Source organism: Lolium rigidum, chromosome 6 (assembly GCF_022539505.1).
Source record: "Lolium rigidum isolate FL_2022 chromosome 6, APGP_CSIRO_Lrig_0.1, whole genome shotgun sequence".
Lineage (NCBI taxonomy): Eukaryota > Viridiplantae > Streptophyta > Magnoliopsida > Poales > Poaceae > Lolium > Lolium rigidum.
The window spans coordinates 135502808-135530652 of NC_061513.1; the positions used below are offsets into that span (position 1 = coordinate 135502808).

Sequence of the window (27845 nt, forward strand, 5' to 3'; positions counted from 1 at the left end):
TTAAAACAAGATATGGCAAACAAGGGAATCACCTATACGACTGTACCACAGGTTTTATCAGGACCTCCTCCCCACCTGCCGACATCAATAGTTTTAACTAGCCTTGGACTCTTTTCGAAAGCTCGATTCTTCAAGTACTTATAAGCATCATTAGCGACCGACCAACATCCGAAGGCGTTTCAAGATATTTCTCGTTCAGTGTTTCATTTGGTACTTGAAGTATGTTCCTCACCTCTTGTCTTTTGCATGTCCAATTTGAGCACACAATGTTGAAGTTTCTTTAGCTCCACTCATGAAATACACACACTAGTATAATATCATCCGTGACGGGACAGAAGAACTATTACTCAAAATTAATCTCCGAAATAATAGCTTTGGATCTATTAGCCTATCTTGTAGGTGACATTGCTTGAGGCTAATTGGTCAAAACTGTCCCAACTCTTCGGGCTAAGTGACCCTGGCAATCGGTACAATGGAATAATATCCTCATTGTAAACACAAGGGCCCAAACACACGTAGCCATATTGTAATCTACAATTGGGCCAAATATTTCACACTCCGTCCACGGAGAAACAACTGACGGCCCAAAGTGGCAGTGGAGGTTTAAAGACCATCAGCCCACATATCTCTCCCGTTGGTCCACCACACGTCAGAAGTTTCGAACACAATTTCCTAAAAAAAACTATTCGAACCCACCGCAAAGGCCCAAACCGCTTTCGAACCGGGTGGCGGACCTTTCCATTACACGTGGGTCCCACGGAAAACACAGAGTAGGGACCACGCGTCGGCGCACTACAATAATCGTGCAGAGGCCAAAGAGGCACTTCCCTCGCCCCCTGCTTGCTCGCTCCTCCTATCCCCGTCGCCCGCGCCGCGCCTCGCCTCGCTGCGCTCCGTCCGCCGCCGCCGCGCCCACCTCTCCACGGCCGCCGCCCAAACCCTAGACCAATCGCGCCGCCGCCACCGCCGCCCGCCACAAAACCGAAACCTAGCCCGCCCGCGGCAGCGGCGAGCCCACCAGGCGCCGCGCCAGATAGCTAGGGTTTTGGCCCCCGGCCATGGAATTCCAGGCGGACGGCGCCCGGTGGCCCGAGCCGCGGGGCGGCTCCGCCGAGGCGCCGCCGCCGGCGCTGGAGGCCCCCTCTCCTCGCTTCGATTCGTCGCGTGCCCTAAGGTGAGCGCCCTGGCCTCCCCCCTTTACCCGTAATCATGCAGGATGAATGATTTTCTAGGGTTCCGTCGGCTGTGTTTGCTCTTCTCAGTTCTAGTTGAAGCCCACGTAATATGACATTTGCTGTGGAAGTTGTCGCAGTATTTACTACAGTATTCTAGATACACGCAAGCGTAGTTTTCCTCCCCTGCGGTTACAGTTTTCTCTGATAATTTCGTGGCCAATAGCTTGAACAAGTTGCTATCTTTATTACCGCCGATGTTGGTTTCTTGACTGTATGGGGAATTGGTAGTAGTCTCGTGTTGAGGCATATATCTGGCAATAATGTGACAATGCATTAGATCTGTTTGCACTGACAATAGCATGAGAACGCTTATTTGATTTCCCGTGAAAATGAAATAATGTTATAACAAAATGGAGCATTGATGGAAAATGCTGTTGGCAATGCCTCTTTGTCAGTAATTATATTGAAGGACAGGACCACGTATTGATAAATAAAGAGAAATAACTGAGGGTTGTTGAATACTCATGTAAATAGTTATTATGGCCTTGGTGAGTTTCTTTTTTGTCAAAGCATAGTCAGATTTAGGAGCACTCTTGTTCACATGGGCATACTATTTCTCATGCTAAGGCCTAGCTGTGTTCACTCCTAACATAGTTTACTTGCCGATAGCCTATTTATCTTGATTCATGCTGTTCATTACATGATGTGCCTTTTAATTGAGGATTCTCCCCTGGTAGTAGTAGTCCTAATATTTAACCTCAAAATAACATACAATGCTCAGATCTTTGCCTCCTCCAGATTACTACTTTGAGAACGTATATTTCGGTGGTGCTCATAGAACTCTTTTTTTTTGCTTACAGATTGCTGAGAGAGCTTGGCAGAAATGTAACAGAAGATTTGGTTGTGCTGATGCCAAACTTGCTGTCATTTTTGAAACACGATGATCCTGCAGTTGTTAAGCAATCCATAGCTAGTGGGACAAATTTATTTGCTGCTGTACTGGAAGAGATGGCACTTCAGGTCCTTTTTGTAAAACAGATATATTTATCAATGAATAAATCCACTGTTGTAACTACTACCTGCTGCGGTGTTGCTGTTGTTTGATGAGCTTATTTTACTTGCTTATTCGTCAAAAAACTACCGCGCCCGAAGAAATACCTGACATAAAATGATTTTCTACAAAGAGGAGTTTACTACCTCCGCAGGCAGTGTATTCTTGTTGCACTGCATGTCCCACTTGATTTGCTCTTTCACTGTTAGTCACTGCTTAAACCCAACACTTTGTTGTTTTACTTCTCTCCAGTTGGCCAGTTTCATGCAAAGTAACAGTTTCTCACAATGATAGAATGCTCATTTGATGAGAGCATTTTGTCATTAACTGTCAGCTTGCTTGAGTGTGTCCCTCTCTTCTTTTTCCATAATAGCCCTGAAGATCACAGAACTTACTTTGCTACCACTAAATGTCCAGCCATTCCAGTTATTTACAAGATTTAATGCATCCAGTGATCAAATCTCCAAATCCTGGCAATTCTACTGATACCATGTCAAGCCTTCTTCCAACATACATTCTGGCACTTGATAATTAGTTTTTTTTCTGTTGTTCTCCAGTTGTCTCCATTTAGACAAGTGAAAAGCAGTAGATTTAATCCCAGATATGCAAAAATGCTAGAGTAGCTGGAACAGGAGTTGGTTGATAGTTTGATGCACATCTGCTTACTGGATAGTATATGTGAATGAGACTTGTTTTCGCAGTCAACTATCTTATAGTTATACTAGTAATAATAAAGTGATAATAAATGCACTGGACCTTTTTAAAGAAATATAGGCTTAAACTTTTCTTAATTGTAAATCTGAAGCAATATTTGTGTGTGTTAATGCTCAGTTCTTAACAACTGGTGCATTCCTGTGGTATCCAGTATCATCTGAATTCACTGTTTGGAACCTTAAGAAATTTATAGAAGTAAGAGATATATTTATTTTCATGGTATATGTTTTTATAAGCTGAAAGAAACTTATAGAAAAATGATATCCATTAGATTCTGATTTACATATTAAACATGCATATTGTACCTAACTATTAAAAAATGGGTACAACCCTAATGGATTTTGTTGCTAACACCCTTTTTCTAATCAAGAGAGAAAAGCTTCTTTCAGCAGTTTTAACTAATTTAACCATTGCAGCATAGAATGGTCTTAGATTTGGTTTGATAGGTGTTTTCTTGGAGTAATTTACGAATGATAGCTTTCTGATTAACACAAGTCAATGAGGTAATTTACCTATAGGCAGTGTAGATTAAAGAAAAAACTCTTAACCTGTTTCCCTTGTTTTTAATTTGTTTTGAGATGTTCGGGCTGTATGGTGCTGAAGTTTAATTTTTTTCCTGATTAACATTTTTTACTTATTGCATCCTTAGATGTTTGTAACTTGGTGGATAGTTCTATTATTAGCACTCACTTTGACACTTTAATTTTTAATCTAGATTAACGGGCGTGGAAGAGTTGATGCTTGGCTTGAAGAGATGTGGGCTTGGATGAACCAGTTCAAGGATGCAGTATGTGTTATGATGCATGAGGTTAGTTTAAAAGTAGTTTATGCTGCTGAACCTTTGTTTACTCCATTAATATCATCAAACTGTTGTTGTTCTGTTATCGTTTTTGCAATCAACATTTCACACATCATGGATTTAGCAGACGAGTCATATGTACAACCTCCATCCCATAATAAGTGACTCAGATTTATCTTTGCATGTAGCATGTATCTACATGCGAAACTAGATAACTCTGAGCCAGTTATTATGGGATGGATGGTGTATGTCATATTTATGTTGACATGCAGTTGGACTTTATTGTACCATTCCATTCTTGTAGCAACAATCCTCAGACAATTGCATTTTGCCATAGCGTCTGCTGAGAATATCATAAGTAATGATATTCTTGATATTTAAATGATGGCCTATGCGTCTTTCTAGTTCAACTTACTGGCTAATATTATTTTATCTCTGACATGTAACAGCCTGGTCCTATTGCATTTAAACTACTCGCCGTAAAGTTCATTGAAACATGGATATTGTGCCTTACACCTCAACCCAACAGTGACCGAATACAGCCAATTGAAGGTACCATTAACACTATTCACAACCACAATTAAATGGGGCATATTGTGGATGCTTACTGATATTTTCACTCTATAAACAGGAAACAACCGGAGGTTTGATCCGTCACGATTAGCTAAATTTCATACTAGCCTTGATCCCGTTATTCTGGAAGCCAATGCAAATAGGGCTTTCATCCTCCTGGTGGATATTTTGAAATCAGCGTATGCTCACCGAGGATCCTTCCTAGTTGGCACCATTAATTCGTAAGCATTTCAACCAGCTGTTTATGCCTAAATGAAGTGAAAGCTCTCCTCTTTTCACTAGTTCTGTTGATATGTGTGGATGAAGCTCTATCCACATGTTTGTCATGAATTCTGAATTTGCAAGAAGTATTGCCGTAGCTGGTTTGGCCATTTTGTGGTATCCTACTATTTTTCCCCATATCCCCATGAAGACCTATATATGAAGAAATTTATCATCACACTCCACCAGCCTGCCTTTGTTCACTAGTTCCCTCCATGGATGAAGATTTTTTGAGGAGTTTCCATGGATGAATATTTGGTGCTATCTATAAAGTTGTTTGCTAATTGGTTTATTTAATTGATTAATTCATGCCATCAGTTTTTAATACTGTATGGTACCTGGCCACATATTTATCCTGACTGCTGTTTGTAAGTGAATTGTCATATATATAGCTCTAATGGCTTAGCCACTTTACCCATGTTCTACTCTTTTCACTCCATATTTTTGTACTTTGTGGTGTAAAACATATTTGTTGTTATCAGAAATATAAGTTCTTCTTCACATGTCAGTCTTGCAGCTATTGGAAAGAATAGGCCGGTTTATTATGACCGTGTTCTGTCAGTGTTGTTTGGGTTTGACCCTAGTTTGCAGACTTCAAAAGGAGCTCATTCTGCAAGCCTGAGATATTCCCTGAAAACAGCCTTTTTAGGGTTTCTACGGAGTCCTTGCCAAGAAATGCTTGATGTGAGCTCACCTTATTTAGCTACATCTTCTTTTTACGATCATTTGAAGTTTAATGTGCAAAAATACTTATGTCAGTTATCATTTTATTTTGTTATTTTTGACTGTAAACGTTGGCTTTTTACTTGTACATCTACTCTAGGTATCTTTGATAATCTAATATTCAGTTAAACCAACACATTTCACACTAAAAGACATCTGGTACAGCTAAAATTTGCAAAACTGTTCTGGTTGATTGTAAGAAAAAGTAACTTAGTTATCTTGAAAGCTTGTTATGTAAATCAGGGAAATAATGGCTATTTTGTTAAGGATAATTTAATGATAACTTCTGTTCATTGTAGTCCATCTCATGCTATCGTGTATGAAGGCTCTTTGAGCTGTTGCATCTTTCCTTGTAAGCTCTTTGAGCTGTATTTGCTCTCATTTATAAAATGGGAGGTTTCTTCATGTCTGGGAGCTCATGCATTGTCGTATGGATTGCTACAGTATTGTTTGTCCTCGGTTCTCAAACAGTGTCGAATATGAAAATTTTGAAGTTCGCGTTACACATCCTTGTTCTTTTTTAGTTTTTGGATAGTGGATGAGGAATTCTACTCATTAAGTCAATGATAATGCTCTCATGACTCACGAATGAGTGGAAAACTTTGGTTAGCATTTCATTGATGATGTTGTAATATCAATATGCACATATGTAGCTTGCGTTGTTTCTCATTTCTTCGTTTTATCAGATAATAACTAGATTAACTGAATTTTGTTTGCTCTCTTGGTTTCTTTCGAGCACTCCTTCATTATTTGTGCCACTTTTTTTCCCCTTAATCACTTCTCATGTCTGTTTAGGATTGTATATATATCCTTGCCTGTACTGTTTTCTTAACATGTTTGCTGAACTTAATTCCTTTCATGTACTACCTGAATTTGGTTTTTGAATGATGAATGATTTATGTAACTTCTCAAGTTAATCGTGTCCATTCTTCTCTGGACAGTCCAAGGACATACTAGTGAGGCGGCTCCGAGCTCTCAGCCCAGGTGAAGCAACAGAACAGATTATTAGGCAGGTAGAGAAGCTGTCTAGAAATATAGAGCGGGCTTCTCGTATGAACAAGGTATATGTCCGAACGCTTATCTGATGTGGTGCAATGGATTTGGCATGTCTCTTTCAGAAGTTTATTATACACTTATTTCTGAAAGGTGTTTTTTGTATCAAATAGGATGAACCTCCACCATGGGAGATGCCTTATGGAGATGTTAGTCGAAAGAATCCTGCTCCTGCTATGGCCGAGGGAATAGCTAAGAGAGCAAGATTTGATGGCTCTGCATTTTCGAATCCGCTAATCCAGGGAACACCTGATTATTCAGATGTGAAGATTGAAAATGATGCAAATATGGGTCATTCCTCTGACCCTACTATCTTGAGTACTGATGTATCTCCTGTTGAGAAGATGATTGAAATGATAGGCGCTTTACTTGCTGAAGGGGAAAGAGGAGCTGAATCCCTTGGTATTCTCATCTCATCGGTAGAGTCAGACGTCATGGCTGACATTGTAATTGAAACAATGAAGCATCTACCAGAAGCACCATTTCCATTGGCTACAAATAAGAGTGAACCGCAATCAAATTTGCAATCTTCCTCCAGCCCCCCTACAGAGAACTTTCCAGGCCATACACACTCTTTGCCCTTTACAGCACAATTAGCACCACCTGCAGATGGAGTAGGCATTTCACCACCTGATGCCCTTCTCGGTCCTGGTTCTACTGATTCGAAGCGTGACCCAAGAAGAGTATGATCTATCTTAACTCACATTTTATTAAGTCACAGAAGTTCCTATTGTCAAAATGTTGATGTGTTGCAGGATCCTCGTCGCCTTGATCCACGGCGAACAGTTGCACCTGCTACTGCTAGTGCCATACAGGTGAAGGTGGAAACCACTAGCATGCATCAGACAAATACTTTGTCAGATATACCTTCTGTTCCTGGGAAGGGTGAAAAATGTGCAGAATATTCAGTAGACCCACCTAAAAGTGAAGATGAGGAGCATCCATCTTTTCATCCTAATAATCAAGTAATTGTCAAAGAGAATGAGTTTTTGGATGATGCCACAGAACCAGAGGCAATTTTTGAATTGCACGCACCGGTAGAAGCCGGAATTCCTTCTGATGTCAATGAAGAGATGGACAATCCATTGTCACCAGAAGCTATTTCAAACAATGAATCTGATAGTATGGATTTGGAGGTTGATCCCTTTTCACCAGTCCCCAAGATATCAACACCAGAGGATACTACTCATGAGTTGCCACTTCTTCCATCTCATTTGGATTTGAGTGACAGTGAGAAGATCACATTGCATATATTAGCTGTTAGGCGGATAATTGACGATTACAAGAAAAATACCCTGGACACAAGATTTTCTTTGCTTGCTCATTTGGTTGCTCAGGTATTCTTTTGGACTTATGGTATTCTAATAATTGTAGCCCCATGTAATTCTTTCCTGAATTCCTTTTCTATAGGCTAAATGGTAGAAATTCCAGTTTGTAGTTCATTTGGCTAGACTTTTTTGAGATCACTCCTGTTTATTTTGATATGATCGCTCTGCCACAGTTTTATGTTCTAACTTTCATCATCTGTGACTTGACAGAGTAGTGCTGATGATAATATCATGGATTTGATTCAGAGGCACATTATCTTCCATTATCATGACCAGAAGGTAATTTACTGACCGCACTATATCTCCATTTATCTTGCGTTGCCTTCAGCGAGTGACTAGATCCGACAACATCCTACTGTTTGGTCAACACATTTCAATAAGAAACAGTATAGTTGATTTTGTGCTGAGCTAGGAATTTGCTCTGATAGGCTGACAACGCTCATAAATAAAAGCTTATTGGAGCAAAACTCATTCTTGTGCATTCTACACCATTCAAGGTGATTGCTGCATGCTTCTTCCTTTCATGGAAAGAAGGCACACTTGTTTTTCGAGATGTAACATTGACCAAGCTTTTAACCAATAAATTGTGGGTTATGTGCCACAAAAATTATACCATTTGAAACTTCTTTCAAATAATCTAGCAATATCAATTTTGTATAACATAAATCATGTATAGTTGGACTTATTCTTGGTCAAAGTTGAGTTTCGAAAAGCATGCTCACTTTCTTTTCTGGAATGGAGAAAGTAGACTCTAGGATTCAAATTTCAACTGTTGAATCTTCGTCTCTCAGACTTGCATACAGTTGTCGTGCCCACCTGTTTCTTGTCCATTCCTACCCCATTCGAGATAATTGCTCCGTAGACTCTAGGTTTCAAAACTTCCAGTCGACTCTTGGGTTCTCGGACTTGCATACAGGTGTCGTGCCCACCTGTTCCGAGCTTGATGTAGTTCTTCCGGTTGAGATTATGCTGGTAAATCAAGTTTTATACAAGATGTGAACACAAATTGTGCTGTATTTGAGCTGGTTAGGCTTTGTCTTACTTCTAATTATAGCCATTTTCCAAATAGAGCATGACTCATCAACTGCTCATGATCTGTCAAACTGCATAAGTCGTGAATTTTGCAAGGCTCTTACTTCTATAGCACATGTTTTTCCTAGGGTCACGAACTGGCTATGCATGTGTTGTATCAGCTGCAGTGTGTCAATATTGCTGACGCACCAGAAAGTTCCACATCTACTTCTGAACATTACGAGAAGTTCTTTATATCACTTGTAAGTTAGCACATCATATTCGAATTTCTGTTCATTTGCCTTCCAGCTATAAGTTAAACTTACATGAAAAGAGTTATTTTTCATTTGTTTTTGTACTCAGGCGAAGTCCTTGATTGATTCGCTACCGGCCTCAGATAAATCTTTTAGTAAACTTCTGTGTGATGCCCCATGTTTGCCTGAGTCTCTGTTTAGATTACTTGAGGGTCTTTGTATGTCACAAGGCAACAACCAACAAATAAAGGACAGCGAGGGTGACCGTGTTGCCCAAGGCCTCGGAACAGTATGGAGTCTTATTTTAGGGCGGCCTCCACTTCGTCAAGCTTGCTTGGATATTGTTCTGAAGGTTTGTGATGACTGATGTTCCCTTTTCAACTGGTAGAATAATATCAATCGTTTTGACAGTATATAGAAATTAGCAATTTCTCTAAGTTGGTATAACTAAATTATGATTACTTGAGTTACAAAGTCTGCTTATGTTATTCAATGTCCTAAATGAGGATGGGAATGGGTCGGCCCAGTCCGGCCCTGGACCTGCCCCGGTGATACAGAAAATAGGAAGGGGTCCACAGGGCAGACCCTTTTATGCAGTCTGCCATTGCCTCTATGCTCCATCTGCTCTTGTGGATTGACCCATCTATCGGATGATAGGAGATGGTCCGGCAGCGAGGCGCTGGTTGCGGACGAAGCCGCTCCACCCCTTAATCACCACGCTTAGCTTTCCCTGCTGTTCCAGCAGGAGAATGAAACGCCGATGCCTTCCGGTTCTCCTCCACTTGCTCTGGTTCGCTCCTCCCATATGCAGCTGTGAAGTGTGAACGCCATTGATGTGCAACTTGCTAGCTCGACTTGGTCTCTTGCCTAATCCCAATTTTGTTACGCCTCTATTCCTCGCCGCCGATGTGGTAGAGTACGTGGCAATGGAGCGGTTGGAGGTGAGTGGGCTCTGCTGCTTCTGGGTCAAACCGACTGACCCTTTGGGTTAATCAGGGCCGGCTCCCCTGGCTTCATTGTTTACATGGTGCAACCCGACTGAAACAAAGGACCTGATTTCATGGGTTGGCCCAATAACCCCATGGGTCGTTGTGGCCCATTACTGAGTTATTTGACCATCAACACTATAATAACCCCATGTATTCAATGTTCAAACATTCAATATTTATCGTTTAAATACTATATTGGCATAAGTTTCGATTTACTACAATAAATCTGTGACAAAGAAACAGAAAACATCTAAGCTTTTCTCCGAAGCAAGTTGGGGTAGGCTAAATTTGAAGTTCACAATAATGACATGTTTTTATGCAGCTGGTGGTACCATACTATTTATCATCTTTCAACTGTGACTCACTTATTGTTATGAATTTGCAGTGTGCCATTCACTCTCAAGATGAAGTCCGAGGAAAGGCGGTTAGATTGGTAGGGAGACTCATTAAATTTTTAAGTTCAATTTGGTGTAATACTTCTCCCTGTAATGCTGATATTTTTGTATCTTAGGTTGTGAAAAAGCTCTGTGATCTGACATATGCATCAGAAAAAGTTGAGCAGTTCGCCACAGATAGTCTTCTGGCAATTGCTAATAAGCATGGCGTGGAGACAGATGCTAATTTCACAACCTCAAAAGAATCTACAGCCGAGGTAATTCTTCATGATTTCAATCCTTGTTATGTTTAGGCATTCAGCACTCTATCATGCGCTCATCTTCTCCAGTAGGAGCGAAAAATGTATGCGGATTATCCAACTTATATTGTTATTATGCAAGAAATATGGGTTAAGATTTACGATCTAGCTTCTTCTGTCAGAACAAAGTGAAAAATGGATGCAGGGTATCCGACTTACTTGGTTTCCGAATCCAATAGCAAGAAATATGGGTTACGATTTACGGTCTAGCTTCTCTATGAACTGCAGCTTCTGTTTATTGCCTAATCGGTTAGGTGCTCTGGAGGCAATGCCATGGCAGTTCGCCTTGATTTTGCCAAGCTAGGCAAAGACCGTTTCTGCTTATGCTTTTCCATCAAAAATGCTGTATTTGTCTGCATTCGAAGTGTAATTTGATAAAGCAACATAATTTTTTGTTGTATTATGCCTAACTAGCTGAACACCGTTTCTCGTTAGTGTGTGGCTTCTCCGCTCTCACACTTAGCCACAACTAGATGTGGCAAGTTTGGTAGGTAACACCTCTTCTTCGCGAGAGAGCAATACAATGGCTTAGTTATACCTATATGATACATATTGTATTCCGGTTGGATGTTTCAATAGTAGATTGTTTTTATGAAAGCAGGTTGAAATAGGCATCCAGGAAGCTTCAGTTAGTGGCTCCCAGGTTCCCGATGCTGGACCTTCTGAAAGTGGATCTACCAAGGCCTCGTTGATTTCACCTAAACAATCAGCAGTATCTGAGGCCAAACGCTATACTTCATTGTTTTTTGCACTTTGCACAAAGGTATCCTCAGAGAATACTTCATTTTCTCTTGTATTTGATTTTTAGAGAGGTAGTAAAACCATTTTGTATTGTTCCAGAGACCCATTCTTCTTCGACAGTTGTTCAATGTCTATGGAGGGTCTCCGAAAGTTGTCAAACAGGTATTACTTTTAACTTCTGTTGCGAAGTTTTTTTAAACAGGAATTACAATTCCTTGCAACACATGATGGTGCAAAATTGTGCAGTGTATCCATTGGCATATTCCCACCCTTGTAAGAAATCTGGGATCCTCATGTCCTGAAATGCTGGACATTATTCATAATCCACCTGAAGGCAGTGAAGAACTTGTTAGCCTGGTATTACAATTTATCGCTGACTTCTCTTTGTCCATTACTGCGAAACGTAGAAGTTCCTTATGCTTTTTCGCTTGTCCTCTTTTTGAAGATACTTCAAACACTGACCGAAGAATCAAATCCTTCGCCCAACCTGGTTGTGGCTGTTAAACATCTCTATGAGACCAAGCTGAAGGTTTGTTTACCTTTGGTTTGCATTCTCTACCGCTTCAGAAACTGTTGTATGTGCCCTTTTAGTAGATTGTTACTCAGCGCATTTGCTGAATATTGTAACTTTCTGTGGCAGGATGCATCTATTCTCATTCCATTGCTATCCTCATTTCCGAAGGAAGAGGTATTGGTTTCTTTTTATATTTGTATTATGGTTGTCTAGATCTTTATTAGCTCCACAGCAGAAATGCTGTCATTGTCATGCTGATGTTTGTAAGAGCATGCATGCTAACAATCTGGACAATCGCTTGGCCAAAAACTGCATACCTATGCCATTGTGACCTAAGTGACTAATATCATTGCCACAGCAAGGCAGCAACTTAACTAGGCCACGTAATATGGGTATCTAGAAGCTAATAGTGAAATGATTACATAACCTAAATCAGCACACACGAGCATACTCCAGGCATAACAGTAACTTTTAATAGATTTTATGTGGTGAACTAGCATTTGGCAAGGAGACACTGCACACTACCCATTCTGTATTGGCTGATCCAAACTTTCCCATGAGTGCTACAATCTTGATTACGAAACTGCAGCTTGCTATCCTCACCCAGTTCAGCATTTTGCACTTCATGCAGATTCACTTGTATATTTATCAAAGCATGCACAAAAATTTAGGAGCACAAACTTTTAGCATGCTATCTATTATGTTTGAATATTTGGAGTATCTTTAAATAAATAGGGTATTGTTTGGAGTTACACTTGTTTCTAGAATAAAACATTATTGCAGCTTGTAATAAATGCATGTCAAGAAGTAACTTCGAAAATTTGTCAGAGGATGCAATGTACAGTGATCTTTTGTGTGTCACGCCTGTGTTCCTGATTGCCTCAATTTTTTCTTTGTCCTCAGGTGCTACCCATATTTCCTAGACTAGTTGATCTCCCACCTGCCAGATTCCAAGATGCACTTGCTCGGATATTGCAGGTAGTTTTATCTTGCTTATTCATCACTCTGTTTATGAGCTAGACGCTCTGTAGTTCTTTTGGGCTATGCCCTGGGCTAAGCCCTTTTGTACATTCCCTCCCTCAGTCGTGTACATATTGTTCTCTTTTAATAAAATTTACCGTCCGGGCCTCCCCTACAGTTTTTAGCAAAAAAAAGAACTCTGTTAATGGGTATTGCATTTCTATCTGATGGTGTTCCATAAAAGTTGGGTGGGATAGAGTTGCCTTCTTTTTTAATATTAAGTATAGAAACCAACATAGCCATCACCTGTCATGATTGATCTTGGAATCTCAGTTACTTGTTAAGTAAATAATTTGTCATGTGAAAATGCCCACGTACACTCTTGCCTCTTGATTTCTTTTCCAACAGTATTAGTTTGCATTGGTACTCAGAATATTTGAAGTTCAGATAGGAATGCATTTTTTTTTTCTCTTTCATGCTTCATCTGAATTTTTTCACATTTGAATTTATAGTTTGTACCATAATCCAGTGTGCATTTTTTGTATTCTGTAACAGTAATCCAGTTGCATTATCTTTGCATGTTAGCCTGTAAGAACTTTTGTAGTGATTACCAGTAAGTTAAAATTGTTATACTCACTGGCCTGCACAAACACCATGTTGCTAGGTTCTGCTTGTCTAGGGAAACATATGGGGGTGTTCACTTGCCCTGAAAGATCAGCCAAAGACAAAATGTGCAGCTCACAGAGCATTTGAATGCTGTTGCTGAGAGTAGGTTCTCGTTTGTAGTGTCATGCTGTGCACTGGCTGGTGGCTACATCCATGAGTTGATCCTGCTCCTTGTTGCTGGATGTGCTCTGCCACTAGGACTTCTTAGCCAGACAATCTTTAGACATAGATGAGCTGTTGAGAATAACAATGGACCATCTAAAGGTTCTTGACATTGAGGGGCATGACCAACCCAACATTGCTGCTGCCACTGAGCCAATGTTGTGTTGTGGACACCAAATCTGAGATTGTATGTGAAGAAAAGAAGAAACAACACAATTCTGCCAAGGGTTTGGCAGCCATCTCATTTTCTATTGCCTGCCAGCAACCTAATTCAACTGCCAGTGGGCATTCTTGGCTCTCCTGCCCTTATAAAACCCTTTGCACAGTGTTCATAATGCATGTTGGTTGGACCAACCCTCAACCCACTGAATTCTAACTGCTGACTGCTTAAGCCTTTGGAACCGTTGCTGGTTCATGATCCAACCGACCCACTGAATTCTGAAAGTGGAACTTTCATTTTGGATGAACACGGTAGTTCGTGACAGCTCGACATAATCTTAGTTGCTAAAGGATCTACTGGTAAGACCAGGAGGGCCAAACTAGTATGCATAATAGGCTTGGCTGAGTTCTAGATGTGATGGCGGACAGTCCTAGTATGCATGAAATACTATTGGTGCTGAACTTTGAAAGGTTGGCTTTGTTTCCATAAATGTTTGATAGATTGGTGCATATACAAAGTGCCGTCTTTCATCAGCGTATTTGTACTATTTGGTAACATGTTATTGATTTCATGGAACTACTTCATGTTTCTGTGACAGCTTTTGGAAATTAGTGCGCGTTTAGCTAACACACCTTTCTTTTGTTTGGCATGATTTTGTTTTTTTTGACTGGGAACAACCAATGTCTGTGATTTGAAATTAGTGTGGCACTTTAAGCAATTTTCAGCAAGATTTATATTGCTTTTTAACCTTTGATTGGACTAACTGTGCTTCCGACAGGGCTCTGCTCATACTGGTCCAGCGTTAACCCCTGCCGAAGCTCTGATTGCAATCCATGAAATTAATCCAGAAAAGGACAAAGTTCCCCTAAAGAAGGTAATTTCATTTGCATCTCATGATGTTCTGACATCTCTTGAGCATATACGTAGTGTGCAGAGATAGACAAAGCTTCTTTCCAACTACCTTGTTCACCTTCGAACTTTCCAAAATCATAACACTTAAATTCTGGGTTTTATGCCCAAATGCATTTACATGCAGCTGTGACAGTGTGATGTACTGATGGAAATGAACTCTTTTCAGGTCATAGATGCTTGCACTGCTTGCTTTGAGCAGCGCACGGTATTTACTCAGCAAGTTCTGGAGAAGTCATTGAATAAATTGGTACTTACATCAGCACACTGTTATCCCGCGCAGTTCTTACATATTCCTTTTGTTTAGCTGTTCACCCTGTCATGCAGGTCGATAATGTTCCGATCCCTCTTCTTTTTATGAGGACTGTTATTCAAGCACTTGATGCTTTCCCAGCTTTGGTATGTTCAGGCTCTCGATAATTTATGAAGAGTGAATAATATCTGATTATAACTCGTAGAATTAGAACTTTCACTGGCTTACTACTACTTATTTGCTCTTTGGAATCTGTTCAGTCTTTAATAATCCTTCTGCCCATAAAAGGATGTCGGAGAGTTGTCTAAATTCGGATGTATCTGTACACTAAAGGGTGTCTAGATACATCTAAATTTAGACAAGCTTGTGACATCCTTTTTATGGACAGAGGTAGTATAAATTATTAGATGATTACTTGCTTTAGTTGGTGTATATATTTGCTGCTTATATTTCCCTTTATGATGTGTACAATTATATAGTTACATTTTTTTTTGCACAGAATAGAAACAATTTCTTGCCAATTTGTACACCTTTTTCCTCATTGGAATGGATCTTTTGAGGAGAAAACTGCATGGAAGTTTGGATAGTATTGTTTTGCAGTGATTTGATCATGGTTTAAATTTCTTCAGGTTGATTTTGTCATGGGAATACTTTCCAGGCTTGTCAATAAGCAGGTTTGTGAATTTATTGAAGTTGCAGTCTATGTTTGAATCCACTCGCCTGTTGTTAACTATATGAGACCCCTGTTGTTAGTTATAATTCTCTATCCTATGTTTTCTTGTATAAATAAGCTTGCTTGAAATAGGGGTATTCTAAACTAAGGTTTTCTTTTCTTTTATTATTTAGTAGCAAATGTGCCCCTTTGTCGCAACGGGAGAGTAAACATAAGGACCACTAAGGATAGACTACTGATCATTGTTTTTTATTGGATGTGTCATGGGCCGTCTGATGAGATGCATGATAGTCAATCTCGCTGCGAACCACCAATGATAAAAACACCATACATAGTAACAAATATATATTTTAGCTAGTAGAGCACTCCACTGCGCCTATGGGCGAGAGGTGGACGGTTCGAGCCTGATGTTTTTTTCGTATTAAACGGGTGGAAGTGGACCGGTAGACGAATCGACACCACGAGGCCGACGTATGAAATATTTGGAAGAAAGTACATGATTCTTTCATATTGGGTAAAGATAAAGATGTATTTCTTATCATTGGAAATTAGCATCAATATTGTGCCCACGCGAGACAATTTGTGCTCAACTCCAATTTTTTTTTGTATGGTACAAATAACAATGTTGATCTAGCCGGTAAAAAAAGAAAAGGAATAGTTATCACTGTCCAGCACCACACTTTAGGTTGTTATTATCCCAAATGTCATCTTCTTTGATTGTTCATCGTCTTCCTCTTTTAATCTCTGTAACTCCATATTCACCAAGGTGAACTCCGTATACAGCTAAATCAGTGCCCCTCCCAAGCAAAATGGCGCCACCAACGTGTGTGATACTCGTTCTGTGGATTCCATTATTTTGCTTGGTTGAGCCTCTCTATGCTTCCCAACTCCCAAGTCGATGATCCAGTGGAGCTTGTATGACTGGCTATGGCAGGAGTACGGTTATGTTGCCTCTACGTTCGACTGACAGCGATGATGGCGATGCCTCCTGGCCCATTGGATTGGGCTACTCCGCTGGGCCAGGCCGCTAGGATTTGGTAGGACTACGAAGGGGACATCGGAGTCCAGGGCATCGAGCGTGATCGATATGCCCGGCCTTGGCGACCCGCTTGTCTCTGACTCCGGCCACCTGGAGTCTAGCCAGTCTAGCCGGAGAGATCTTGAGGCCCAATCAAGAAAAGGACCATCAGATCTCTCTCTCTCTCCTTCTTGTCCTTACCAACGCTGCCTTTTTTCTAGAGAGGGTGCTCAGTTGTGGGGGAGAATACCATAATACCTGTGCCGCCGTTGCCTGGGAGCTCTGCGTAAGCACCTCCTTTCCTAGAGGTTGTCTCGCCACATAATGTTTTTTTGGATGCGTGTTGTTAAACGATTTAAGTTTTTTCCATCTACAACTGAACATGTAGAAATTATATGTGTTTGCATCGAAATGTCCTTTCACAATATTCGTATTTCTCAAGTTTGAGTTTTCCCTCCTATTGCTGCAGATCTGGAAAATGCCAAAGCTGTGGGTTGGATTCTTAAAATTGGCATACCAGACTCAACCACGCTCGTTTGATGTTTTGTTACAGGTATTATTACTAGTCTTTTATGTTAATGAATACATTCCTATTGTGATATTTTTACTGACATACCATGACGATGCTACATGTAGTTACCTACGCCGCAGCTTGAAATTGCACTGAATAAGTATCCGAATCTTCGACCACATCTTTCTTCCTTTGTTAATCAGCGGAACTTGCACAACATCTTGCCCAGGTACTTCCTATTAACCTTAACAGCTCACTGTGTTGTAATTGTAGGACTCTTTCACTTGAGCACAAAATACTTGGTCATACAGCTAGGTGCACTAAAACTAGCAGCCATCTCTGTACTGTCGATCAGACTCTTTCACTTGAGCACAAAATACTTGGTCATACAGCTAGGTGCACTAAAACTAGCAGCCATCTCTGTACTGTCGATCACCATGTATTAAATTGATGCAGTGGCAAACAGGTTTGTTGCTAATAGTAAATCAGGGATCCTAAATAGTTCAGCTAATGAACTGCGTCTGGGTCAAGCCGTATTGCTGTGGGGAGTGCTGGGCTTTGTACCTTCAATTCTGCTTTGATTGGATTTTGCAGCCTTGGCAAATTTAATTATTTTCTAGACTTTTACTAATCTCCTAGGTACTCTTCGTGGAGTTTGGGATATATTCTCATGCATATGGAATTTTTTGTGGCTTAAGCACCAAGCTACGTGTCCACTAGGTGTCATCAAAGCGATACGTCGCTTGGCTGTAGTTGACCATAGGTCTTGCCTCGGCTTTTGCCAGTATGGTTTCTGTGCTGCATCATGCAGGAGACAATACAGGTGCTTAAGATGTTTTGCGAAGGTGTATTACAGATGCGCGCTGTCTTGTTAAAAAATGATAATGAATAGTCATGTTCTCATGGGGGAGGCAAAACAAAGCAGATGGCGAGAACCGTGAGGAGGTGCCCTGCACAAGTTCCGGTGTCAAAGCCCCTTCCCCAGGCCTCCATCCTCCCAAAGCATCTGATAGATAGATCTGAACGGAAACCTCTCCATAACCATCCACACAACTCATCACCATGGGTTTCCGAGTCTCTTTGATGCATTCCTCTCTTTGTCCTATCCTGCAAGGTCTTTTCCCCTCTACTATCTCGAGTCTTGATCTACCCCTCTTCTCCCCCATTTCTCTTTTATTCCTTCCCTTGTTTTCCTCTCCCCTTTGGCTCCTCCGTTTCCTTTCTTCCAGGTCTTATGCTTATGTATTGTAGTTGGGTACTTACCTAGTAATGCTGGCGGTTATTGTTTAGTTATTTATTTAGATGCTTACTGATGCTCGAGTGCTTATTTCTTCCGCCTATCGGCTAGTGATATTGATGTAACTTATTTCTTCTGCATGCTGTTTCCCTGTTTGCATGCCTTTGGAGTGTGGCTGTGCACAAGAAGTGAAAATTAGAAGTTCTGACTCTTGTTACAAAGTTCAGCCGAAAATGTCCCCTTGTGGAAATTAGTTTAGTACCTGACCCATTTCAAAAAAAAAAAAAAAACACAGTTGCAGTGACTTGTATAGCTTTACATCATATTGTGGTTGAGTTATAAACCAAGAAAGGGTAATCAACTTTGTTAGAGTGTGGCATGTTCTTTCTGTAAAAAAGTTGCTTAAGAGTTTTATCCTCTCATGTTAAAATCTGGTCAAAATACATGATGTTTTGCCGAAACTCCCAAAGCATACGTTGCACATTATATTCTGTCTTACTTCTTACATGTCTTGTTCTTCATGGCAGACATACTTTGAATGTCTTGGGATTCATCAATGAACCACAGCAGGCACCAATGCCATTTGCACCTGCTGCGATGCAAACAGCAGACACAACTTCCTCTCTTCCTGGTACAACCCTAATGTGAGTTATGAGGATGCAAGTAGTTACACCGATCAGATGCAGAATGCCTTGTTCATCACAGATGCACATAAAAAGTTGTATGGGCGTGAAATGGCACAAATGAAGATCGAGTGCCCTTTAGCGCGTCTCCAGTTACCGTCTCACTGTTCCTAGTATAGTGGCTCAACAAGCTCTTGGAGGTGATCGATTAAAGGGTGGTCTGTTGTGTTTGTGCTGGGGCGGTTGCTTGGAATGTGATTGTTTAAAGGGTGGTCTTTTGCGTTTGCGCTGGAGCCAGTTCTTCCCTGAATGGGGATCAGTCCAAGTTGTATACTAGCTGTAGTCTTATGGTAAGAAGTAGTTCCACTCACAGGCTGAGGGCTTCTAGGCGAGCAAAGGGCAGAGCTAATTATTTACAAATAACCGAGGGATATTATTTGATCAGCACGTCTTCCTCCAAAGAGAAGAGTTGTTGCACGTAACAGAATCAGTTTGGCAGGGAGCCGGCATTTGAGTGTCTGGCGCTAACAATTGCTGTTGTCCGAACAGATTGTCTGTGTATTGTAACATTGTATATATAAAAATTGATTTTGTTAGCTATCATATTTATTTTGCTTTATTGTCCAAGTAATTCCTCTGCCCTTTTATAGAGGCCAGCAAATCATAAGTAGACCATGGACGCCCCGAGCTGTTTTCAAGGCAATCCTATCCTAGCTCCACAAAAGTTATATAGTCATATACTATAAACTAATGAATATTTGTATAACTGACTACGAATCCATCTCTAAACCGATCTAGTCTCTTGTAACCATACCCTCGTCCACCTAGAAACCCTTCATTATTGTACACATCAAAACCCTATAGGTTGGGTGGTTAGAGCATCTCTACTATATAATGTGAGTTTAGGCCAAACTTGTGTTTACGGGTCAAAAAGTGCCGGCGCAGATCAGAATCTGTAAACTAAAACGGTAAAAAGGCATATTTCTAAATATGCCACTAGACCCATATGTTAGTTTTTTCTTTTCTTTTCCCCCCTTGCTTTCTCCTTCTTCCTTTGCCCGCTTGCAACCACCACCCCGCTTCAGCTGAGGTCTGCCCCGCCTCGCCTTGTGCCGCCTTGGCCCCGCACTGCCTTGGCCTCGCCCAACACCGCCTCGGCGAGCTTGACCCTGCCCGCCCTGTCACGGACACCTCTAGGGCCACCCGGTGAACTCGTGGCCGGCCGGATTTTGCTTGCAACGCAGGCCCCATCGAAATTTTGCCGAATTTTGGTCCTATTCCAAGAGGCAATAATAAAGTGGTTATTATTTATATCTTTATGTTTATGATAAATGTTTATATATCATGCTATAATTGTATTAACCGAAACATTAGTACATGTGTGATATGTAGACAACAAGAAGTCCCTAGTATGCCTCTTAAACTAGCTTGTTGATTAATGGATGATTAGTTTCATAATCATGAACATTGGATGTTATTAATAACAAGGTTATATCATTATATGAATGATGTAATGGACACACCCAATTAAGCGTAGCTATAAGCTTTCGATACATAGTTACCTAGTCCTTATGACCATGAGATCATGTAAATCACTTATACCGGAAAGGTACTTTGATTACATCAAACGCCACTGCGTAAATGGGTGGTTATAAAGGTGGGATTAAGTATCCGGAAAGTATGAGTTGAGGCATATGGATCAACGAGTGGGATTTGTCCATCCCGATGACGGATAGATATACTCCGGGCCCTCTCGGTGGAATGTCGTCTAATGTCTTGCAAGCATATGAATAAGTTCATAAGAGACCACATACCACGGTACGAGTAAAGAGTACTTGTCGGAGACGAGGTTGAACAAGGTATAGAGTGATACCGATGATCAAACCTCGGACAAGTAAAAATATCGCGTGACAAAGGGAATTGGTATCGTATGTGAATGGTTCATTCGATCACCGAAGTCATCGTTGAATATGTGGGAGCCATTATGGATCTCCGGATCCCGCTATTGGTTATTGGTCGGAGTGAGTACTCAACCATGTCCGCATAGTTCACGAACCGTAGGGTGACACACTTAAAGTTGGATGTTGAAATGGTAGAACTTGAATATGGAATGGAGTTCGAATATTTGTTCGGAGTCCCGGATGAGATCCCGGACATCACGAGGAGTTCCGGAATGGTCCGGAGAATAAGATTCATATATAGGAAGTCATATTCCAAGTTTGGAAATGATCCGATGCATTTATGGCAGGTTCTAGAAGGTTCTAGAAAAGTCCGGAAGAAATCACCATGGAAAGTAGAGTCCCGGAGGGACTCCACCTTGCATGGCCAGCCAACCCTAAAGGGGAGGAGTCCAAGGTGGACTCCCCTAGGGTGGCCGGCCAACCCCCTCATGGAAGGGGGAATCCCACCCCAAGTGGGATTCCCAGCTTGGGTAGGTTTCCCTACATATGGGAGGTTTTATTGTTGGGGTCTTATTCGAAGACTTGGATACCAACACTTGGGGATTTCCACCTATATAATGAGGAGGAGAGGGAGGGGGCTGCCCACTCTTGGCCGCACCACCTAGGGCTGCCCTTGGCCGGCGCCCTAGCCTCCCCCTCTCTCCCCAAACCCTAGCGGTATCTCTCCTCCACCATATCCCGCACGCTTAAGCGAAGCTCCGCCGGATTTCTCCACCACCACCGACACCACGCCGTCGTGTTGTCGGATTCAAGAGGAGCTACTACTTCCGCTGCCCGCTGGAACGGGGAGGTGGACGTCGTCTTCATCAACAACCGAACGTGTGACCGAGTACGGAGGTGCTGCCCGTTCGTGGCGCCGGAAGCGATCGTGATCAAGATCTTCTACGCGCTTTGCAAGCGGCAAGTGAACGTCTACCGCAGCAACAAGAGCCTCATCTTGTAGGCTTTGGAATCTCTTCAAGGGTGAGACTCGATACCCCCTCGTTGCTACCGTCTTCTAGATTGCATCTTGGCTTGGATTGCGTGTTCGCGGTAGGAAATTTTTTGTTTTCTATGCAACGTTATCCTTCGGTGGTATCGTAGCCGTGTCTATGCATAGATGGTTGCACGAGTAGAACACAATGGTTTTGTGGGCGTTGATGCTCTTGTTGTCTTTAGTTTGAGTACTTTGTATCTTTGTGGCATAGTGGGATGAAGCGGACCGGACTAACTTTACATGACCGCGTTCATGAGACTTGTTCCTCGTTCGACATGCAACTTGTATTGCATAAGAGGCTTTGCGGGTGTCTGTCTCTCCTACTATAGTGAAGATTCAACTTACTCTTCTATTGACAACACTAGTATCACCGTTGTGGTTCATGTTCGTAGGTAGATTAGATCTTACTCGAAAACCCTAAACCACGTAAAATATGCAAACCAAATTAGAGACGTCTAACTTGTTTTTGCAGGTTTGGTGATGTGATATGGCCATGATGTGATGATGAATATGTATGAGATGATCATTATTGTATTGTGGCAACCGGCAGGAGCCTTATGGTTGTCTTTAAATTTCATGTTGAGTAGTATTTCAAAGTAGTTGTAATAGTTACTACATGAGGTGAACAACCATGAAGACGGCGCCATGAACCTTGACGCTACGCCGACGATGATGGAGATCATGCCCGTTGATGATGGAGATCATGTCCGTGCTTTGGAGATGAAGATCGAAGGCGCAAAGACTAAAGGGCCATATCATATCACATATGAATTGCATGTGATGTTAATCCTTTATGCATCTTATTTTGCTTAGAACGCGACGGTAGCATTATAAGATGATCCCTCACATTAATATCAAGATAATAAAGTGTTCTCCCCTCGTATGCACCGTTGCACAGTTCGTCGTTTCGAAGCATCTCGTGATGATCGGATGTGATAGACTCAACGTTCACATACAACGGGTGTAAGCCATGTTGCACACGCGGAATACTAGGGTTTGCTTGACGAGTCTAGCATGTACAGACATGGCCTCGGGACAACGGAAACCGAAAGGTTGAACACGAGTCATATGGATGATATGATCAACATGTTGATGTTCACCATTGAAGCTACATCATCTCACGTGATGATCGGTTTTGGTGTAGTGGATTTGGATCGTGTACCACTTAACAACTATGAGGGATGTTGTATTAAGTGGGAGTTCATTAGTAATTAGATTAAAACATGAACTAATTATCATAAACATAGTCGGAGTAGTATTTTGAATTAATTTTGTAGTATTGGCATCCGTTTTCTACCATGCTCTAGTCTTGTAATTGAGATAGAAATACTGTTAAGTCTGATAAGAAACTTTACGGACTGGTACCGTATTGTTAAAGAATCAAGAAATGATTAAGTCCTATTGCAAACTTTTAGTAAACCTCACATTGTTGATTCAAAGAGTTGTGGTTTCAATTAGTACCTAAAGTTATCTTGTCTCCGTAAAACTTGAAGTTCAAATCTGTTTGAAAAATAAGGAGCTGAAAATTTAGTTTTCAGAAATAATCAAGGTATGAGATATATGTGATATCTAAGACCTTATTGCAAGATGATAGAATATATTTTGGTGAGACTACATAAACTCATAAGTTTTATGGGAATGTACGAAGGTTGAAGACGCAAGGCGTCGCAATCCTCCAACTATTGGGGCACTAACGATATTCGCATATCCATGAAGTGATTGTTCTTAGTATGCACCGTTGCTAAGACTCGTCGTTTCGAAGCATCACGTGATGATCGGGTGTTATAGATTCTACGTGTGCTTACAACGGGTACAAGCCAGATTTGCACATGTGAATACTAAGGTTAAACTTTATGAGCCTAGCATGTACAGACATGGTCTCAGAAAGTTATCATGAATTAATGGATAAAATTATGAGTGAAATTGTTCATCGTATTACAAAGTTACTAATAGTGAAATCGGAACACTTGTCATATGATGATTAACTTCAAAATAAGAACCTCAAGGTTATTGGTATTAGACCAACAAACCTAGAAGTTATTGATGTTGAAGTGTTTTTCTGAATAATGAGGAAAGCTAAAAGAGAAACTGCAAAAGATATTTTGGCAAAAAGAAAAGAAAAGACTAGAAAGTCTAGCACAGGTGTATATAAATGATATACATGTTATGGTTGTATTCCTAGTTAAGTCACACAATGAAATTCTTGGGTATTTGTACCATATTGGTTGGTATGAAGTATCATACAAAACAACGCAATACAAGAATACAATGGCCTAAGTGACTGACAAGGAATATGATAGGAATGCACGACTGGAACAAAATAAAGTGTTATTATGTTCGTCGTTAGCATTCTATCTAGCCCTTAGAATTTATAATAAAGAACTTAATAATTGTTATTTTGCTCTGGTCAAATGAAAACAATGAGTTGTTCAAATTATGACATTACTCCATATACGATGGATAAGTTATTATAAATCTTAATGGTAAAACACACATACATAACATCGACGCTAAAATGCCATAAGGCAAATGATTTGAATTCCACTTATTTGTGGAACCGCCATTTAGGTCATGTTAGAAAGGAACGCATGAAGGAACTCCATGCAAATGGATTTTTGGAGTCATTTGATTTTTGAATCATTTGGCGTTTGCAAATCTTTTCTAAAGAGAATGATTAAAATACCGTTCATAGGCCAAAAGTGAACGGGCAACTAACTTAGTGGAAAAATACATGATGATGTATGTGTTCACTGGGCATAGTTGTGTGCGGGAGATTCTTCTACTTCATGAAAACTTTCAACAATGAATTGAGTATATATATGTGGATATATTCAATAAGGAAGAAGTTTAAAACATTTGAATGGATTCAAATAAATTTCAGTATGAAGTGGAAATCATCGTAATAGAAATCAAATATCTATGATTGGATCATGGTGGAAATATTTGAATTACGAGTTTTAGCGAACATCTAAGAGAGTTATGAAATTGTTCTACAACTTACGTTTCTTGGAGTATCATAGTGGTGATGAAGTATCCAAGAGATATATCCAAACTTTGTTGGATCAATGATGAGATAAAATATTGATGCCATTATATTTTTGTGGATTATGCTTTAGTGACTACCGCTTTTACATTGAATAGAGCATCATCATGATCCGTTGAAATGACACCATACAAGTTATGGCATGGGTATAAACCCTAATAGTCAACCAAAATCGGATGAATGTCTTTGTTGGTTATCCCAGAGATTTAATTGGGAATTCTTCCCACGAGACAAAGACAAAAGTGTTTGTCAATGTTTCTTATTTTCGAGAAATTGTTTCGAGTGAAGTATTTGAGTGGGAGGACAATATAATTTGATAAGGTTTATGAACCTGAGCATAATGATCAAAGTAGCGCAGCATCGGAATTGGTTTCGGAAGCGGCCACGACGATCATGGCTCTCATGACTACAAAGTGTTTTAGCCATGGAGATCGAAGTACATATTGAACCTTGTAGGTATGGTTTACTTTGTGATCAAATAAATGATTTGTGGACAAAGGATTGATTTTGAACAATGATAAACCAACTACAAAACAAAGAAGTTATGATGGGCCCTGACTCCGTTAAAATGGCCATGCGCCATGAAATCCAAGATAGATGAATACTTTATGAAAGTAAATGGATCTATGAATTGATAGACTTGGATGAAATATCCTTGAAGAAAGCTTGACTTATCGAAAAATTGTTTACGACAAAGTTCAAAGAGTTGAATACGATAAGATTAGATCTTCCGTAGCAATGCTTATAGTCTATGTGGATTATTCTAGTAATCACTACATATTTCTTTTATGAGATATGCTAGTAGGATGGCAAAATACACTACTTAACGAAGTATGTATACAAGATACAACCAAGAGTTTTGCTGGTCCGTGGAATACTAGATAGGTATACAAGCTTCAATTGGATGAAGTAAGTATCACGGAGTTGGAATCTTCACCAGATGAAATAGTCAAAGAGTTTTTGATTTCATCAGAGACGATGAAGAGGCTTGCATTTGCAAGAAATTAAGTGAGAGCGCTAAGACACATTTATAATACTTTATGTAGGTGACATATAGTTGGTTATAAATGATGTAATTATATACTTGATTAAAAAGGTTTCATTGAGAATTAACTTCAATGAAAGGATATGGACTGAAACAAATTTAGTGTCAAGATCTATGAAGATAGATTGAAACACATAAATAAGTTTAAGTCAAAGTACATATGATGGATATTGAAGTAGTTTAATATAGAAATATTAAGAAAATGTTCTTGTCATGTGAAGGTTTAACAAGACTTGAGTGTATCTGACACTCAATGAGTAAAAACACATGAGTGATTATAGATCACGAATAATATGTACACAATCAGATATCATGTGCTATAAAGTGTTATGAGCATATACCGGAATGATTCATATGATGATCATTGGACGACGAGTAAGAATATCCTTGAGTACTTTAGAAGAACTAAGGATATATATATATATTTTTGTATGAAGAAATGACAAACAAATCGCCGTAAGGTGTTACACCGATATTGGTTTTGTCACATATAAAATATAATTTCAATCTCAAATTAGACTAAGTGTTGTTTAAAAGGTAGCACAATGAGCTAGAAGTTGTCTATGCTAGATTTAGAAGAGTTCTAAATATTGTGACGGATTCTACAAAAGAAGGCAGAGTATGTCATTATTTTGACAATGACAAAGGATGTTAAGTCAAGAGGTTCTTTGAGAACTTGGTGTAGTTCCGACAGAGTCAGAACTTTGAAGCTATATTGTGTGTGACAATATTAGTGACATATTTCAGACAGCGGAATTAAGGTTCCACCAGAAGATCAAACATATTTAATGCCAACTCATTTGGAAATGAGTGATGCATTGAGACGCAAATGAATTACAAAATACATACGTTTCTGAGCGTGTCAGATACGATGACTAAAAACCTCTCCCGTGAGCAATACATGATAAAGCACCAGAAGGCCAATGTGTTATATCTTTACAAATGTAAACTAGATTATTGACTCTAGTGCAAGTGGGAGACTGAAGGAGATATGCCCTAGAGGCAATAATAAAGTGGTTATTATTTATATCTTTATGTTTATGATAAATGTTTATATATCATGCTATAATTGTATTAACCGAAACATTAGTACATGTGTGATATGTAGACAACAAGAAGTCCCTAGTATGTCTCTTAAACTAGCTTGTTGATTAATGGATGATTAGTTTCATAATCATGAACATTGGATGTTATTAATAACAAGGTTATATCATTATATGAATGATGTAATGGACACACCCAATTAAGCGTAGCATAAGATCTCGTCATTAAGTTATTTGCTATAAGCTTTCGATACATAGTTACCTAGTCCTTATGACCATGAGATCATGTAAATCACTTATACTGGAAAGGTACTTTGATTACATCAAACGCCACTGCGTAAATGGGTGGTTATAAAGGTGGGATTAAGTATCCGGAAAGTATGAGTTGAGGCATATGGATCAACGAGTGGGATTTGTCCATCCCGATGACGGATAGATATACTCCGGGCCCTCTCGGTGGAATGTCGTCTAATATCTTGCAAGCATATGAATAAGTTCATAAGAGACCACATACCACGGTACGAGTAAAGAGTACTTGTCGGGAGACGAGGTTGAACAAGGTATAGAGTGATACCGATGATCAAACCTCGGACAAGTAAAAATATCGCGTGACAAAGGGAATTGGTATCGTATGTGAATGGTTCATTCGATCACTGAAGTCATCGTTGAATATGTGGGAGCCATTATGGATCTCCAGGATCCCGCTATTGGTTATTGGTCGGAGT

The 27845-nt window shown here is 40.2% G+C and overlaps 1 protein-coding gene across 1 annotated transcript; it reads left to right on the top strand.

The window, feature by feature from the left end:
- The first annotated feature begins 1043 nt into the window (after positions 1 to 1043).
- Positions 1044 to 19673, top strand: LOC124659974. The gene is made up of 27 exons (XM_047197779.1): positions 1044 to 1174; positions 2036 to 2195; positions 3656 to 3748; positions 4189 to 4291; positions 4371 to 4533; positions 5083 to 5257; positions 6238 to 6357; positions 6463 to 7032; positions 7105 to 7686; positions 7888 to 7956; positions 8838 to 8951; positions 9052 to 9294; positions 10317 to 10364; positions 10443 to 10583; positions 11227 to 11388; positions 11466 to 11528; positions 11613 to 11723; positions 11812 to 11895; positions 12007 to 12054; positions 12784 to 12858; positions 14607 to 14702; positions 14907 to 14987; positions 15065 to 15136; positions 15620 to 15664; positions 17151 to 17234; positions 17318 to 17421; positions 18957 to 19673. Exons 1-27 carry the CDS (start codon positions 1059 to 1061, stop codon positions 19075 to 19077), a joined length of 3843 nt encoding a protein of 1280 aa, XP_047053735.1. The 5' UTR covers positions 1044 to 1058; the 3' UTR covers positions 19078 to 19673.
- Positions 19674 to 27845: the final 8172 nt, after the last annotated feature.

What these genes read in the sequence shown, in the direction of transcription:
- LOC124659974 (XM_047197779.1), top strand. Translation starts at nt 1,059, where the DNA reads ATGGAATTCCAGGCGGACGGCGCCCGGTGGCCCGAGCCGCGGGGCGGC. An exon ending in CCGAATACAGCCAATTGAAG is followed by an intron (nt 4,292 to 4,370) that starts GTACCATTAACA and finishes CTCTATAAACAG; the next exon opens with GAAACAACCGGAGGTTTGAT. An exon ending in CAAAAGAATCTACAGCCGAG is followed by an intron (nt 10,584 to 11,226) that starts GTAATTCTTCAT and finishes TTATGAAAGCAG; the next exon opens with GTTGAAATAGGCATCCAGGA.